The sequence below is a fragment of the Stegastes partitus genome, unplaced genomic scaffold (assembly GCF_000690725.1).
Source record: "Stegastes partitus isolate 25-593 unplaced genomic scaffold, Stegastes_partitus-1.0.2 Scaffold368, whole genome shotgun sequence".
NCBI classification, from domain to species: Eukaryota; Metazoa; Chordata; class Actinopteri; family Pomacentridae; genus Stegastes; species Stegastes partitus.
In genome coordinates, this window is record NW_007578099.1 from 204,413 (window position 1) to 220,455 (window position 16,043).

A 16,043-nucleotide genomic window follows, 5' to 3' on the forward strand; every position below is an offset into this window, starting at 1 on the left:
AAAGTCATTAATATGCACAAGCATATAAATGTTGAGTGAACTACCACGAGAATTAACTGAGAAGCAACAGAAAGACAGCATGCCCTGACCTCACTTGGACTGAATTATGGTAGATTCTGAAGACATTTAGACTGTATGTGGCTGTCAGGAAAAGAAAAAATAATGAAGCTGTGGAAGGCAGAAGTTGTTGTCCTTTGTCCAAGCTAATACATCTCTGAGGGATTGTGTTTGCTGAGGCCAAAAACTGACCAGAACACAAATGTCAGTGTATTTGAAAATAAATGGTTTTTAAGTACAGTAAGTCTGCTTGTGTTGTGTTGTCTTGTGTTGCAGAGATATAAGTGGATGTTTTGTCAGACAGATGCTTGCACAACATTGCCTGAAAGCAGTGAGCACTGATATAACGATAATAATACATATAATAATATGACCTTATTTATTATGTGGTATGACTTGTTGTTTTCTGCTGACACAAGTTTTCACTAAGATTTCTCAACATCAAGCAGATAAATTCCCACAAAATTTGATGCAGGTATTAACTGTTTAAAGCCAACAAATCTTGATGATCAACCGTCAAATTACTGGTGCCACGATGAGTAATATTTAACAGCGATTGGAAGTATTGCTGTTAAATTAGATTCAAGCATTCATGTCTCCCTCACGATGAATTACATGAGCCAGTTTTTGACTTTAATGCAATCATCAAGTCAACCAGTTACGCTCTGTGAAGCTGTTGAAATTTGGGAGGTGAGATCATTGTTTGCTCTGTGAGCTTCAGCTACCTGTGGTGGTTAACCACAATCACTCTTATCCTCACAGAAGCATAATTCCAGTATTTCCACTTCTCAGAAAGTCGTTGAAACAAGCATCATATACAGACAATGCAAGAAACAGATCCTTTCCTTGACTCACTTTTGAAAAATATGGGATTAGCGAGTGAAAGGAATAGAAACCGCTGTATTACACTGATAGAAGATATGTCAAAATCTTTAAACAATGTAGTTTATATAGCAAATGAATATTTCTCCTTTCTGTGACCGTATTTAAATTGTGTGTGCAAAATAATGGATCACATTTTTTTAAGCATCATAGAAGCATTAAAGTAGGCTAAGGTCCAAAAAGCACTCTCAAAAAAGGAGATAAGATATGTTAATGTGGTGTCAATTAACTGAAGATGCAATAGGACCAGCTGAAAGGTCTTAAGTTTTATGTTGATGCAGTAATACTCCAGTCTGCCATTCAATAACTAATTATAGGTGCAATACACAGACAGGCCAAGATAATCACCTTTTAAAGCCACTTTATTGCTCACCAGAGACAGACTGAAGACAGGTTGAATCAATTTAAGTTTAAAACACATCAGTACAACAGAGGAGCGATGAGTAGACAGCTCATTCTCTAAAACAAAGGGCAAACATTTACATATCCACAGTGCAAAATAGTATTTGCATTTATTGTTCATACCTATGAACACATTGTTCTTTCCAAAAGCATATGTGAAACATTATATTGCACAGCTAGTTAGTCGACTGACGTTACAACACTGGGCCAAACAGTATTTGATGTACAACACACTTTGTCAACTCACAGATAGAAAAGCTACACAATCATACTGTAACAGTCAGGTGCCCATTTTGTAAAGTGTGTGAATATCTGTCACTGTCACTAGGTGCTGAAACTTTTCAAATATATCCCTTATGAATGAAATCAAATCATTCCGATGCATTAATGATATTGATGCACGATATTAAACTTTCTGGCCGATACCGATATCCAATATTAAGATTTCTGATATTGCTGATAAAACAATATTAAAAATGTTGATGTTCAATTTTTGTTCACACCGAAAAATTAGTTTAAGTAAGCACTGTGAGAAAGTAAAAACTATTCAGAAGAAGCCCATACCAAAGTAGACCACATAATCTTCTTTATAATGTAACAAAAGTCAAACATATTTAGACATATTTAACATTCAAGTCCAGGACCATTTAAATAAAAACATCTGTGAAATAGCTGCAATATCAAATGTTAGACAATCATCGGTTTTTAACATCAGCTAAATTTGTTCATCACACTGATATCTGATGGGAAAAAGCCCTAATATCAGCCGATACCAATGTGGTCGCCGATAAATTGTGCATCCCTAATTAACAACATTTCAGGCACAGAGTAGGGACTGCAGTCAATTTATGGCAGGTGGATGTTACTTATTATCTAAGAGTAACTTGCCAGCATTACTTTTTACTGCTCTATTCCAGCTTTATTTTAGCTTCCTTATTTTATTTCAGTAATGTATCAGACTTATATTATATTTCTTTCTACTTGAAGGCACTGCAGTTTTTATGTTGTGTGATTGTTGTTTTCCTGAGCAAGAATTTTCTTAAGGATTAATCATTTTTTATCTTACATGAGTCAAACTGGTTCTTTCAAACTGTTTCAGTCACACAGAGCAGATGGAATAACACAGAGGCAAATGATTAATTGCAAAAGAGATCATTTTTTATGGCTGTTGGACCGAGATAAAAGCAGCAGTAGACTTACATAAACTGAGCGATACAGCTTTAAATATCACTTTTTGGCACCACACCCTGATTTGAGTTGTATTTATCTATCTGCATGTTCTGTGTGCGGCGGCAGGCGGCGATGATCACTGCAGTCACAGCTGACAGCGCATTTAATGATCCGTAGAAGAAGAAGTCGTTACGCAGATGTTTACGTTCTCCTACTTCCGTAGCTGCCTGGAGCGGAATAACGTTACCAATCTGACTTTAAATCCAAAAAAACGGCAAGAAACTCTCGGTCATGTCTCTTATTTTCAGTTTAAGTGTGAGAGATGCTTATGAGATGGACATAAATCAGGTGGTTTGCTGTCCACTGTAGGCGCTGTATCGCGAGTTTTTCCTCGTCATTCATCGCAGGCAAAGCTAAAGCTAGCGGTGTGTTAGCAGCGCGTCCACGGCGCAGTGGGCATAGTTTAATAAATCATCGCCTGATCCGCACTTTGTCCAGTGTTAATTTAGATATCAAGCAAGGCAGTCATGGCCACTAGGCGTCTGACCGATGCCTTCTTGTTAATGCGGAACAATGCGATCCAAAACCGGCAGATATTGGCTGAGCAAGTGAGTACATACGACCCCCGTCTGAGTACACGTAGCAATGCTGCGGTGAGTGGTCTGCATCGTTTTGACATTTTACTGTGTGTGTTTGCATATAGCCAGTCACTAAGCCCTGCTAGCTAGTTTCATCTGTGTAGTAGTAGCTGCTAGTTAGTATTCAGGACCGTTTCTACGACCTCTGTGGCCCGTAGTTTCACCTCACGACTGATTTGATGTGGCTCAGTGAGGTGATGGAGGAGGAGGAGGACTGTGCAGGCATATTTTTCGGCTCTCATCAGCTAAATGCTCACAGTAAACCATAGGAGTAAGACTTGTTAAATATTAGCCAGCACAATATAATATTAAGATAATATTAATGCTTTTGTAAGTTATGTAAAATTAATGCATGCTTTTACCGTCCAAATGTGCTCCTCTCTAGTATTAGTCGTGCTGTGACCTTTGATCTAATCTGGATCAAAGTGTGCCTGTGATCTGTCATTGACTTAGAAGGAAGATGATTTTTTTTCTGCACATAGATACACATGTGACACAAACTAAGACAAGAAAAGTGCTCTGTAAGGTTGCTGAAAACAACCAACACTAATCCTAGATTTAAGTTGCATTCTCTAGTGGAGCCGTAAAGAAAAGCAAATACATTCATTATAAGTTTTCTGGTGAAACATCTAGTTTCCTCAATATAAACCGCTCACATTTACTTTACCCGCACTAATAAAATTATGATGCATCCTTCTGATGTTGAATTCTGTTAGAATAAATACTGATCCAGTTGCTCCCTTTTTCCAAAATAGTGACTTCAATTCATTCATTGAGATAATTTTTTATTTATTTTATTTTTTAAAGGACTGCCAGAGCTAGTGGTGGAAAAAATATTGAGATCTTTAAGTTTAGTAAAAGTACCAGGGCAGTAATCCATTACTCCATTACTGGTAAAAGTGCTACATGAAAACTTCTTCCCCCACTCTTCTCCCCACATTTCTCTGTCTCTCTACACTGTCCTGTCAAAAAAAAGGCGAAAAGCCCCATAAAGTAATCTTCAAAAAAAAAAGTAAAACTATTGGTTTGGTCCTTCTGACCAAAATACTTTTATACATGTCACCATTCAGTTATTTACATAATCATAAGTGTTCTAAGCAGTAGGGTTAAATAATTAATCAATTCAAATTGTGATGGGAAGCAATGCAATTAGCAAATGTCGCAATTTGAAATATACATTACTGACACAATGGCTGACCCGGGGTTTAAACTGTTTTCTTGTGTGGTATGTGGTAAAACACCATCACACATTTTAAATCTGTTACACAGTGATTATTGAACAGAATTCTTTTTAAAAGTGCATCCCAAATTGAATTGCAGTCATCGAATATTGATATTTCCTTTAAGTTGTTCAAATGTTTGATTTGTTTTGGGAGGCGTTAGGGCATTTAAAGATTTACTGAAATAAAACCACGTGAGAAGTTTACAGGGGAAAAAAATCTACATTTGTTAAAGCTGTTAACAACTCATAGACATCTAAAATATGAAACTGACTACACACTGTGTTTTGTAAAATGCTAGAAGCCATAAAGGTTGGAAACCACTGGTTTAATCCTAAAAACTTGTTATATTATCTGTTTTGTGATTTTATTTTTTAATCTTAAAAGTAACTAATGTTGTTAAATAAAGTGGAGCAGAAAGTATATTAAATTCCCCCTGAAATGTAGCAGAGTGGAGGAACTAAGCATGAAATGGAAATACTCAATGTATAGTACAAGTATTTCAAAACTGTACTTAAGGACAGTAAATGCACTTTGTTGTTTTCCACCTCTGGCTAAGACACTAAAAAGTTGAGTTGATGGCATCTTTGATTGACATTGATGAATACTGTGACTAATGTTAATTAGTGATCCAGCAGATGAGATCAGTTCAAAGAGATTACATTGTTCATTATAAACATTTCATTATTCTGACATTTAAAAAAATAATAATGCTTCACCCCCTATATGAAAATCCAGGTGTAATGTTCTTGCACATTTAAACTCCATTGCACAGCTTCTTCTTGTTTCTCTCATTTCTAAGCAGGTAGAGTCAGGCAGGTGTAGCCTACATGTGACTATTCACACTCCGCTGTGAACACTTTAACTACTTACCTGCTCGCTGAGGTAGATTAATTTCTTCCAGCGTGGACGCCCAGAGACAATGAACATATTAGCTGCACAGCTTCCATGCTGTGCTTCTGTAAATAAAATCCGCAGCAACAAAACAGTTTGTTCTTGTTCCGAGTACAGAGAAAAGTGGACTTGGAAAGGCTAATTGCATTGACACTGATGATTTTAACCCACAGGCTGATGCACAGGAGTGGAGACCTTTAAATAATTGTGGCTCCTGGACTGAAGCTGTGTATTAGTGCATCTCTCTGTAACACACAGTGTAGAGAAGCGTGTTGGGTTTTACATCAGGAGCATCAGTAAGTACGCTCAGAATAACAGAACCCAGTAATGATGCTGTGGCCTCAGAGCACAGAGTATTTTATAAAAGGTGATTCATGCCCAGTAGTGCAGATGAATTGCTCATACGCCGTCAGTTATTTCTTCTACCGAGAGTCAAAAAAAGACATTCACCCCTTCACTAATCAGTCAGTCCTCTGCATTTTTTTTGTTTTTTTTTTTATACAAAACAACAACAGGACAAGGATCTCCACTGATCCTGTTACAGATTAATCGAAATTCTGTATTTGCAGACGGTCTCCTGTGACCAGAGAAGCTCCTTACTAAGATCTGCTCACACTCAGTAAATCTGTCCCTCCTGTCCTCCTTACTGGATGTTGACTGCTCCAATCATTTTATTTATGTGTGATGAAAATTTAAATGTCAAAAAGTTTCTTGGGAAAATCACATGTACAGTCTGCTACCTTTCTTGTCTTGCAGCACCTGTGTTCAGTGTCTGTTTGTCTGTTGTCATTGTATTAGGCTTCATCCCAATGTCCACCAGAAATAATGTAGATTACTAGGTGATAAAATTCTAACTGTGAATTCTAAATTAATTGTGTCTGTATTTTTAGAGCAGGGTAAGTTATTGAATACTACAATTAATAAATAATGATCAATACCAGAAATATCCTGCTCATGTTAAACTGTCTTAAAATGTCCTTTTTTCCCCCCATTTAAGTCTCAAACCATTTCTGCTTTCTCTTTCTTCTCACAGTTTCTCACATGTAATGATTTGATTTCTGAACTGAAATTATTTTGTTGCAAGTTGCTGGATGATTTATTTTTTGCGTCCACGTTAATTTTACACTTGTGCATGGCTGCTACATTAATAGCTACAGCCAGACCTTCTGCTTTACAGTAATTCTTACTATCTCTAATTGAAGCAAAGGACAAAAAAAAACATATTTGGTATTTTCTTATTTTTTATTTTGTTTGCCTCACTTTCTGTTACTTCTGTCTTTCTCTCCTTTTCCTTATCCTCTGTTGGATGGAACCACTCTGCTCTCTGCCAATCACATTAGGAGCTTGACGAGGTACTGTAGTAGTTTCCCTTCGTGGTAGAATAACTGTAGAATCACAAAATAGTACACTGTCATCGGCACGCTGTCGAATTATCATGCAAAACGTTTTAATAGAATCGCTTGTGTTTTGAAGTTGGCTGATGACCGAATGGCCCTGGTGTCTGGGATCAGTCTGGATCCGGAAGCTGCCATCGGAGTCACCAAGAAACTGCCTCCCAAATGGGTAGAGGGGGTTGATGAGGTAAAAGCAAAGCTGGAGTATGGTTGCGCAATCAGTGTTCATTTGTAGTAATGTCATTTTTGGTAGAGCCGATGTACAAAATATAGGCTTTCTGTGATTTTTAACTGTTGATCATCGCTTTTCAGATCCAGTATGAGATCACACGTGTTCGGCAGAAGATGAAGGAACTGGCCTTACTTCATGACAAGCACATGAACCGTCCAACGCTGGATGACAGTAGTGAAGAAGAACACGCCATAGAAATCACTACTCAAGAGATCACACAGGTGCAGTAATTTACCATCGCTGCGATATGAAGTGCCTTGCCATTCAGCGTAGGCGATCATTTCTCTCCATCTAATCCGATCTTTTGCTTTCTGAATTGTGACTGTTGCCCGTTCCATGTGTAGCCATGATGTCAGTCCGTCTATCGTTTTCATTCTCTGCCTGCTTCGTCCTCTCTTCCCATTCATTTTTCCAGTTGTGACAATATATTCCAGGGTCTCTTTCCTTATGATGTGTCCAAAAAATGCTGCTTGCCGTTTCCTGCTGCGATATACGTTATGCTAATTTTTAGAGATTAAACGATGACACTTTTCTCTACTGAAACATTAACTGGAATTTCTTTTGGCTTTTTATGACAGCATAATCTTGTACTGATTCTCCTGTGAAGCAGTTTATCAGACAGCAGTGAAACAGATGGTTCTTTTGTGCCAGCTCATCATTTTCGCGGTTCATTGCAGATGTTTCATCGATGCCAGCGAGCTGTGACGGGTTTGCAGGCCCGCTGTGGCCACTGCACCGAGCAGGAGGAGAGACTCTTGAGAAACGTGGTCTCGTCTCTGGCACAGAGCCTGCAGGATCTCTCCATCAATTTTAGGCACACGCAGTCCGGCTACCTAAAACGTAAGAGCTGCACCAAAGCTGGTCTTCATAAGTTACCGTTGTGTCTCACATGTTTGTGTTACTGTCAAGTTTATGTTTTGCATCATTTTATCTTCGTGTTAATGGCATCTTGTCATGGGTTTATCTACCAGGTATGAAGAATCGTGAGGAAAGATCGAAGCACTTTTTTGACTCAGGGCCCTTAATGGAAGAAGATGAAGATTTAGCTCTATATGATAAGGTGAGCGGTGTTTTCATAGATGAATCCACTGAGAGGTGCACTACATTTTTTCCACAGTTACCCAGTCTACATAGTACACGAAAAGCAAAAGTATCACATGCTATCATGACCTTTTTATTTGTATTTTACCTGGCAAATCATCAAAAATGAATTCTTATTTACAATGGCAGCAAATAACAAAGCCTCCTGAGGACACAGGGTGATGCCTTGAAGCAAATGCCAAATGTTAAAAGACAAAAGCACACAACTGAAAACATTTCAACACACCCACTACTTGCATAGAATCATAACGTGAACAACAGTCAATACACGACTGATATGCAAACTAAAACACAGCTAACTGCACCAATGTGTTAGAAAAACAAGAGCAACATGCACAAGTAGTGAGACAAACAGGAAAATCACAATGATGAAAACAGCAGCATCACGAGAAAAACAATACAAGAAATGCAGGTTTTGCTTCTTTTTACTAACCATTAAAAGTCAGGAAATGGCCTTGTTGTGTGAAATGAACACATGGTGGGATAAAAGCAAAAAAAATAAAAATCTTTTGCAAACATCAAGAGCAAGAGGATGGCTTTTAGCTTGTACAAGACAGTGGCACTGTAATGTTAATGTGACTTACTATTGTAGGAATTCAGTCCCAAATGTGTTGATGTGGTTGAAAACCATTCTATTAGTGCTGTCAAAATGATGCTCAATTATATCAGAGAGGTTTGAACCATTACAATATCTATTTTTTTTTATGATGTTTTTCTTAAGAATTTGTTTATTCAGTCAAATTGTATGTATTTGTTGACTGCTGTACTTGCATTTGTGCATGTACCACAGTGAAGATATTTTATTAGCATTAAGGGCAACAGTGTCATGCAGATTGACATGCATTTACCATAAAGCGTTAAATTTGGATTTTTTAAATCCTCCGTCTTTCAGGGCTTCACAGACGACCAGTTGATGCTGGTGGAGCAGAACACAGTCATGGTTGAAGAACGAGAGCGGGAGATCCGACAAATAGTGCAGTCCATCTCAGACCTGAACGAGATTTTCCGGGACTTGGCTGGAATGGTGGTGGAGCAGGTATTTGAAACAAACGCACAACTAAATAACTAAATCTATTTGTGGCATGAATCCAATGAATAGCAAGAAAACTAATTCCTACTCACAACATATAGACAGGGGGTCATCAGGGAGTTGTCTGAATTGTTTCCAAAATGTAAATTATCCCGACCTGTCCAGGGTGTCTCCTGCCTTCGCCCTAAGTCAGCTGGGATAGACTCCAGCGACCCTCATGAGGATTAAGTGGTGTATAGATAATGGATGGATGGATGGATGTAAATTATCCTGTGTAATTTGCATTTTTGGAAGCTGTTCAGCTGGTAAACACCAACATCTGTGATTGAATTGATTTTATTTCACTAATACAATTCTGTGCTCTTCTTCCCTTAAGGGCACCGTTCTTGATAGAATCGACTTCAACGTGGAGCAGGCTTGTGTTAAAACAGAAGATGGATTGAAACAGTTACAAAAGGTAAACATGATAAGCTCATGTCTACATGAAAGTTTAACTAACAGTTTAACATCTGAAGGGTTTTTCTACCACGAGTGGGTTAGCTGCGGCGTCTGTGCACAGCTGCGATTGTTCTGCTTTTCCACCACATAGAAAGATAAAGTAGTCAACTTTAAACCACTGATGAAACTCTGCTGACTCTGTGATTAACAAACTTTCTAACAATAAAAGCATCCTGAATGTCCACCGATGGAAAACTTGCCGTGTGAAGCAGTAACGACATGAAAAGTTCCGTTTACATCAGTAGGAGCTTAATACGGCTCTGATTTGACTGTAAACTGTTGATAAGCAGTAAAACAGATACAAACAGGAACACTGGAGTGAAAGCTGAACAAGCCAGAGATTCAGTCCTGAGAGACGTCAGAAACACAAATTTTTCTTCAGTGTTCAGCACAGTTTGGGTACCAAAGGAGGTACAGGTGTGTTTGGACAGCCCTGTGCAGAAATGCTGTCACCTGCTGTGAGACTGCAGTGAGAACACGTGTTGTCACAGTTTGGCACAGCTAAAGCAGGTCAGCCTGGGCCAGTGGAACAACTGGTTACGTGATTGTCACCATTTTTTACCACACATGCACAGCACCACAGAAGAAAGTCAACTTTTAAAAGTATAAAAACACAAATATGTTATGATTTAATATATGTTGTTGTTCTTTTTCTTCTTCCTCTATTAATAATGAGTTCTTTGCCTTTACTCATTAAATTGAAATCAAGTACAGTGTTTGACACAGATTTCATTCTCTTTGCAGGCAGAACAGTACCAGAAGAAAAACCGAAAGATGCTGGTCATTTTGATCCTCTTTGTCATAGTCATTGTTCTAATTATTATTCTTTTTGGAACAAAGTTTTAATTATGCATTCCTCTGGCTTTTGTTTTCTGTCTGAGTGTTTGTTGTGCATCTGTGTGGACTTGGACTCGATTCTACTCTAAAGAAATGTGACTGCCTTTCATACCAACCAGGAAACGTCAAGAAGTATTCCACGTCTATGCGGGCGCACTTTGGGCTTCACGGAGATGTTTTTTGGTTGATTTTAATGAAAGAAACAATCGACAGCTTGTTCGAGCTGTGGCTATTTTATCAAATGACTGCCAAGACGGCGACAGACGTCTGTCGACCCAAACGTGCAGACATATGTGTCTTAACAAAAGAAAACACTTTGTGGTGTATGAAAACGGACTACTAATGTTAAGTTGCTTATGCAGAGCCTTCTTAAAGCACGAATCATGATGTTGTGCAAAGACACATCATTCCTGTCGAATATCATCATACTTCTTTAGCTTGTCAGGGGGAGATTGGACAAGAATGAATGTTTTGGGGGGAAAACATGCAGTAGGTCCAATTTTACTGCTAATTCATTTTCATCTCTATTACACTTACGTCCTGGCTCAGTATTTTACCTTGAAAGACTAAAGGAGAATGTTTTGTATTAGGGCAGTCCCAGATAAAATTAGAATAGCCATTCAGTACCAAATATATTCCTTTGGTTTAAGGACCAGCTGTTTTTTTTTGTTTTTTTTTACACCATACTTTAATATTGAGGTCCTGTTAGCCCACTGTTGGCCTGAGGAGGGTGCACACAGCCGTGCTTCCTCCAATTCATCCTGTAATTTTAAAACCATACCATGTCACACTGGCTGCACTTTTTATGAAGTGCTCATTTTATAAAACACTTGTTTTTGTTTTCCATGGTCCTTGCATAAAGTGCTACCTTTTTTAAACTCTTGCAGTTTGCACATATTGAGGCCTGAGAGGGAGGGGGTTGTGTTATGGATGTAATACTACTGTCATCTGTATGATAAGAAGAATTATTTATTTTCTAATAACTACAAATAATCCAGAGGTGTTCTGTGTCTGGCAGATGTGCTGTATATTGAGTAGAGTGTATGTGTAGCCTGAACCCAGCAGTTATTGTCCACTCCACTGAGGAAACTGTGATGTAGTCCAACACGAGCAGACATCTGAAGACAGCATTATGATTCTTTCTTTTGTTTCTGATCGGACGCATTACATTTCTTTTGGCTGTGTTGGATTTTCTTTACATGTTCTTGTGTTCTATAAAGACTGATAAGCTGAAATGATGAAGAGCTTTATTCAACATATCTGTAATCGACTCCACACTTTATACACCTGTCAAATCATCTTTGTCATTGATGTGAAGTTGTGTGTGAAAAAAAAAGGTTATGTCCTAGTGGTACTTCACTTAAATATTGTTTTCCAAACAAAGGAGGATGAGAATGAGGAGACAGCAACCTTTTTTGTTTTTTTTTTAATAAACCTGGAACATAATGGTGTTTTGTGTGTTTTTTCAAGTACAGCGTTGCAACAGTGCATCAAATGGTCCAATCAAACAATCAGTGACACTTGACAGTTAAACATTAAAAACATAGACTGTGACAGTTCTGACACATCAGAGAATATTGAAATTTAACAATTTAATTCATCATTGAAGTAATTTTTCAAGCAAAAACACTAAATATATAACAGTTCTTTTTTATTAGATGTGAGGGTTTGCTACGTTTTTGACTGAAAGGAAGAAAATATTGTTTTCCCCACCAATAAGTGATTGTCAGATACAACCTACTCATGGGAGAATAATAATGAGAAATGATAGACTGTTATGTTGTCTCAGACCAGAAATTGATGCCCAGTTAGTGGTTGCTACATACAGATAATCACATTTTTAGTGTAAGTATTAACATCTCTCTATATGTCCATCCAATACTTTAGCGAAATAACTTAATCTCTGATTTGCCATGTTCTCATATTAGCAATTTGTGATGTACAAGGTGAAGTGATTACAGCAGTACATAAAAGAAGTACAACCCTGTGTGATATCACCTTACTGTCAAATGATTTAGAAATTGCATTATCTGCACAACTTACATTACTCAGATTCATATCTTCATTTTTCAGTGACCTTTCCTGGTGATAACAGACTCAGTCCATCCTTGGTATTGAGAATATTCGCGCAGTCAGGCAGCATTCATGGCGTGGTCATTGTTATCACTCTTTTCCTTCATATAAACTCTTGCATGTGCTTCTGATCATTATCATGTTGGAACAGTTCTCCTCTGCCGAACTTCTGCAGACTGGGAGACATCTTTTGTGACAGTATTTTGGTATATTCAAAGACATTTATGGTGCCATCTGTAAATGTCATCTCCTCAACACATGTTGCACTCATGCATCCCTGTATCATCACACTGCACCTCGTGCTTCACTGTCAGGACTCCTTACTCACTGTGGTAGTCCTGACCAGGTTCACAACATGATGAACCTCAACTAAACCTAACAAAGTTCTCATCTGATTAAATAATTTGCTCCAAATATGCATCAGGCTTCTTTTCATGTTCTCAAGCAAAGTTTCCTTCTCCAGTTTTGCGCCAAAGAGTAAATAGAGACATGATGCAGACACACAGATGGAGGTCATAGGTTTTAAAACTGAAACTGATCTGGAGTTCACAGGTCATTTACAAACAAGTTCATGCAGTTAGGCTGATTGAAAATCACCGATGTACTCAGTTTTATTTGAACGATCACAGGCTTTCTAACTTGTGTGTCAGTGATAACAGGTGTATTCACTTTATTACACTGAGTTTGTTTTCTGTATTTCCAAAATAGTCCTCAATAAGTACTTGATTTGATTGCTTATAAGAGAAAAGACTCCACCGTCAACTTATAATGCAGGTGTTGACTGGAGATATAATTTGGAATAATTTGCCCAGAGGTGTAATTACTTTTGTTATTTACTGTAGCTCTCAGCAACTCAATAACTGCAATAATATCTAATAATAAAGTTTATTTAAACAGCACTTATCCAAACCAGCAATAGTTTAAAATGTGATGATATACACGACTAGCTCTTTTTGAAAATTAGGTATAGAGTATTTGGTAAACTATCTAATTAAATAGCAACTGTGTTAAATTTCAGACTCATGTAATCCTACAGTCACGTGACCAAACACAGTTTCTGCTAATAAAGTCTCATTTGCAGGAGGCTGACTTCAAACCTATTGTCCACACTAAATATGAGCTGAAACCTGATCCCAGTCTCCCTCTGCTAACTCAGCCGACTAGCTAGATAACCTACAGCCGCTTAAACAGCCACAAAACACTGAAAAACTCCATTCAAAGAGAAGCTGAGCTAATTCGCCTTTTCCCCACTTTTCTCATTCCTCAGCGACCTTGTGACGTTTCCCATTTAACTTCATACAGATTAAGCGGCTAACACTGAGCTAATGCTAACGATGTTTGACCTGGAAGACGACCGACAGTTGGCAGCAGCCTGAACCACAGAGTCCGGGTTTCCTCCTCCACCGACAGCCATGACTTGTGTGGCGGATGAAGACGACCCGTTCCCCGCAGATGACGGGCTGTTCTCGGACACGTTTTCCCAGGAGTCCGTGTACAGTCTGCTGGGTGAGGAGCTCAGCATACGGCAGGTGTTCGGCGCTAACCTCGGCGTGGCTGCTCCGGTCTGGGAAGCTGTAAGAGCCTGTAGTTTTGTGGACGCTGTTGGGAAAAAATTAAAGCAGCGAAGTAAAGTTTTGTGTGTGTGTGTGTGTGTGTGTGTGTGTGTGTGTGTGAACAGGCTCTACATCTGTGCCGGTACTTCGGGGAGCAGTCGGTGCAGCTGGCCGGGAAACGCGTCATCGAGCTGGGAGCAGGCACCGGGGTGGTCGGCATCCTGGCAGCTCGGCTCGGTGGGTCTGGGTTGGTTTTGTGTTTCTGATGTTAAATGGCATTGTAAGATCTTAAAGTTCTCTGTAGATGTGGTTCAGCTGGAGCCTGCACATGCTCCTCCACACCACGTTGTCAGTCAGTCAGTCATGGTGTCTGTATAGGAGGAGGACCTGCTGACATTACAGCAGGTCATGGGGGGTCAGAAGTTAGGATTCTTCATTTTTACTGTTGTCTCTGCAGTGTACAGGCATCAAAACTATGCAATAACAAAAATGGGAACATGCAGTGAACCAAAAAGTATTATTCAAACCAAGATAAGGCTTTATACTGGTTTGTCTTGCAGCTTTGCACACTGTTGACTATAGACTGTATGTGTGTTTGCAGCATATGTATTAGTCACATCTTAACCAGTTTCATTAAGAAGTCACCTGGCATGGTTTTTATATAACTCAAGTCACCATTATATCTCATATACTTGGCACTTTTAAAACAACAAGTGAGAAAATACACTTGCATTGTGAATTGAACAAGCAAGTTTAAACATTAGGGTTAAAACCCCACTGTATATTTACCTCTTAAGACCCCAGCTTCTGTTTGATATGCATTTTTTATTTTTCTTTATAGAAAATACAAAAAATAAAGAAAAATTTAAAAATATATTTTAAAAAAATAAATAACAATAATAAAATAGTAATAATAATAAAATAATAAAAGTACCAAAAATGTCATATCACATTAAAGAAGAAGAATAGATGCCCCTCTATTTATTATTAGATTTTCATATCCTTTTCTTCCAGGTGCAGAGGTGACCCTTACAGACCTTCCTCTGGCTCTTTCACAGCTTGAAGTGAATGTCTCTGCTAACATGCCCTCCAGCGGTTGGCCTTCCTCCCCTCCCTCTGTCCTTCCTTTGTCCTGGGGTGAGGACCACATGAACTTTCCCTCTGACTGGGATCTGGTGCTTTGTGCAGATATAATTTACCTCCCAGAGACTTACCCTCTACTCGTGGAGACACTCACTCATTTATGCAAAAACGGAGCCTCGGTTTATCTGTCATCCAAAATGCGAAAAGAGCACGAGACTCCCAGTTTCTATGAGGAGCATCTACCAAGTAGATTTAATGTGGAGCTTGTGCACCGTGATGACAAACAAAACAACAACATCTACAAGGCGTCTCTGAGGACAGATCAGTGACTGCAGGAACAAACTGCTACAGATCTGGGACTGTACTGAGACCAGTTATAGTTCTGGATCCTTGGGTGTGTGTTTTGTTTTGTTTTTTTTAAAGTGAATGCATTCTGGAAAATGCACAGCCATAAGACACACATTTATTTATATATTTATTTATTTTTATGTTGGTCATTATCAACCACTTAAGAATCTGTTGCTCCTGTGAATTTCTCACTTGTTTTAACTGAGATTGTGTTTCTACAATAAACATCTTAACGTGACTACAAGTGAACAAAATGAAATGCATCATTTGTCTTGAATTTATTAATTTAAGTAGTCTGCTTTAGAATTATCTGCAAAATGTGTTTAGGATGGGCTTTAAGAGATTTGATCAAACTTTTTTTTTTTTTAAATTTAAAAAGCATCCAAAATCAGATTTTTTATGGAACTGATGAGATCCATTGACCTTTTTCTGTTCATTTTAAACCCAGTTTATAATAAGTTACCAAAATATAACAAGTACAAGCTGACGGTTTGGTTTTTTATATAGTAAATCAGCCTTATGTTTTGTTAAAGATCTGACTCCACTTTAGTGGCTCTTCCTTTTAGAAGAGTCTGACACACAGCCTACAGTTTGAGAAGAGCTTGACAAGATGATCTGTTTCTTCAGCTGT

The 16,043-nt window shown here is 38.3% G+C and overlaps 2 protein-coding genes across 6 annotated transcripts; both read left to right on the forward strand.

Moving 5' to 3' along the window:
- The first annotated feature begins 2,707 nt into the window (after positions 1-2,707).
- stx16 (syntaxin 16) lies at positions 2,708-11,801 on the forward strand. Of its 4 annotated transcripts, none has more exons than XM_008284676.1 (9): positions 2,708-3,164; positions 6,604-6,615; positions 6,737-6,844; positions 6,970-7,110; positions 7,567-7,729; positions 7,861-7,949; positions 8,883-9,026; positions 9,397-9,477; positions 10,263-11,801. In XM_008284676.1, the coding sequence occupies exons 1-9, from the start codon at positions 3,039-3,041 to the stop codon at positions 10,362-10,364; spliced, it is 966 nt and encodes a 321-aa protein (XP_008282898.1). In that variant the 5' UTR covers positions 2,708-3,038; the 3' UTR covers positions 10,365-11,801. The 4 variants fall into 4 exon arrangements, with proteins under 4 accessions (XP_008282898.1, XP_008282900.1, XP_008282899.1 ...); XM_008284678.1 differs by having other exon boundaries at positions 2,708-3,119; XM_008284677.1 differs by lacking the exon at positions 6,604-6,615.
- Positions 11,802-13,272: 1,471 nt separating this feature from the next.
- Positions 13,273-15,666, forward strand: eef1akmt3 (EEF1A lysine methyltransferase 3). 2 transcript variants are annotated; one of them, XM_008284681.1, is made up of 3 exons: positions 13,273-14,002; positions 14,107-14,218; positions 14,996-15,666. In XM_008284681.1, the coding sequence occupies exons 1-3, from the start codon at positions 13,841-13,843 to the stop codon at positions 15,391-15,393; spliced, it is 672 nt and encodes a 223-aa protein (XP_008282903.1). In that variant the 5' UTR covers positions 13,273-13,840; the 3' UTR covers positions 15,394-15,666. The 2 variants fall into 2 exon arrangements, with proteins under 2 accessions (XP_008282903.1, XP_008282904.1); XM_008284682.1 differs by having other exon boundaries at positions 13,273-13,934.
- The last annotated feature ends 377 nt before the right edge of the window (positions 15,667-16,043 follow it).

What these genes read in the sequence shown, in the direction of transcription:
- stx16 (XM_008284676.1), top strand. Translation starts at nt 3,039, where the DNA reads ATGGCCACTAGGCGTCTGACCGATGCCTTCTTGTTAATGCGGAACAAT. An exon ending in GCAGTCCGGCTACCTAAAAC is followed by an intron (nt 7,730 to 7,860) that starts GTAAGAGCTGCA and finishes TTTATCTACCAG; the next exon opens with GTATGAAGAATCGTGAGGAA. An exon ending in ATTTAGCTCTATATGATAAG is followed by an intron (nt 7,950 to 8,882) that starts GTGAGCGGTGTT and finishes TCCGTCTTTCAG; the next exon opens with GGCTTCACAGACGACCAGTT.
- eef1akmt3 (XM_008284681.1), top strand. Translation starts at nt 13,841, where the DNA reads ATGACTTGTGTGGCGGATGAAGACGACCCGTTCCCCGCAGATGACGGG. An exon ending in CTGCTCCGGTCTGGGAAGCT is followed by an intron (nt 14,003 to 14,106) that starts GTAAGAGCCTGT and finishes GTGTGTGAACAG; the next exon opens with GCTCTACATCTGTGCCGGTA. An exon ending in CATCCTGGCAGCTCGGCTCG is followed by an intron (nt 14,219 to 14,995) that starts GTGGGTCTGGGT and finishes CTTTTCTTCCAG; the next exon opens with GTGCAGAGGTGACCCTTACA.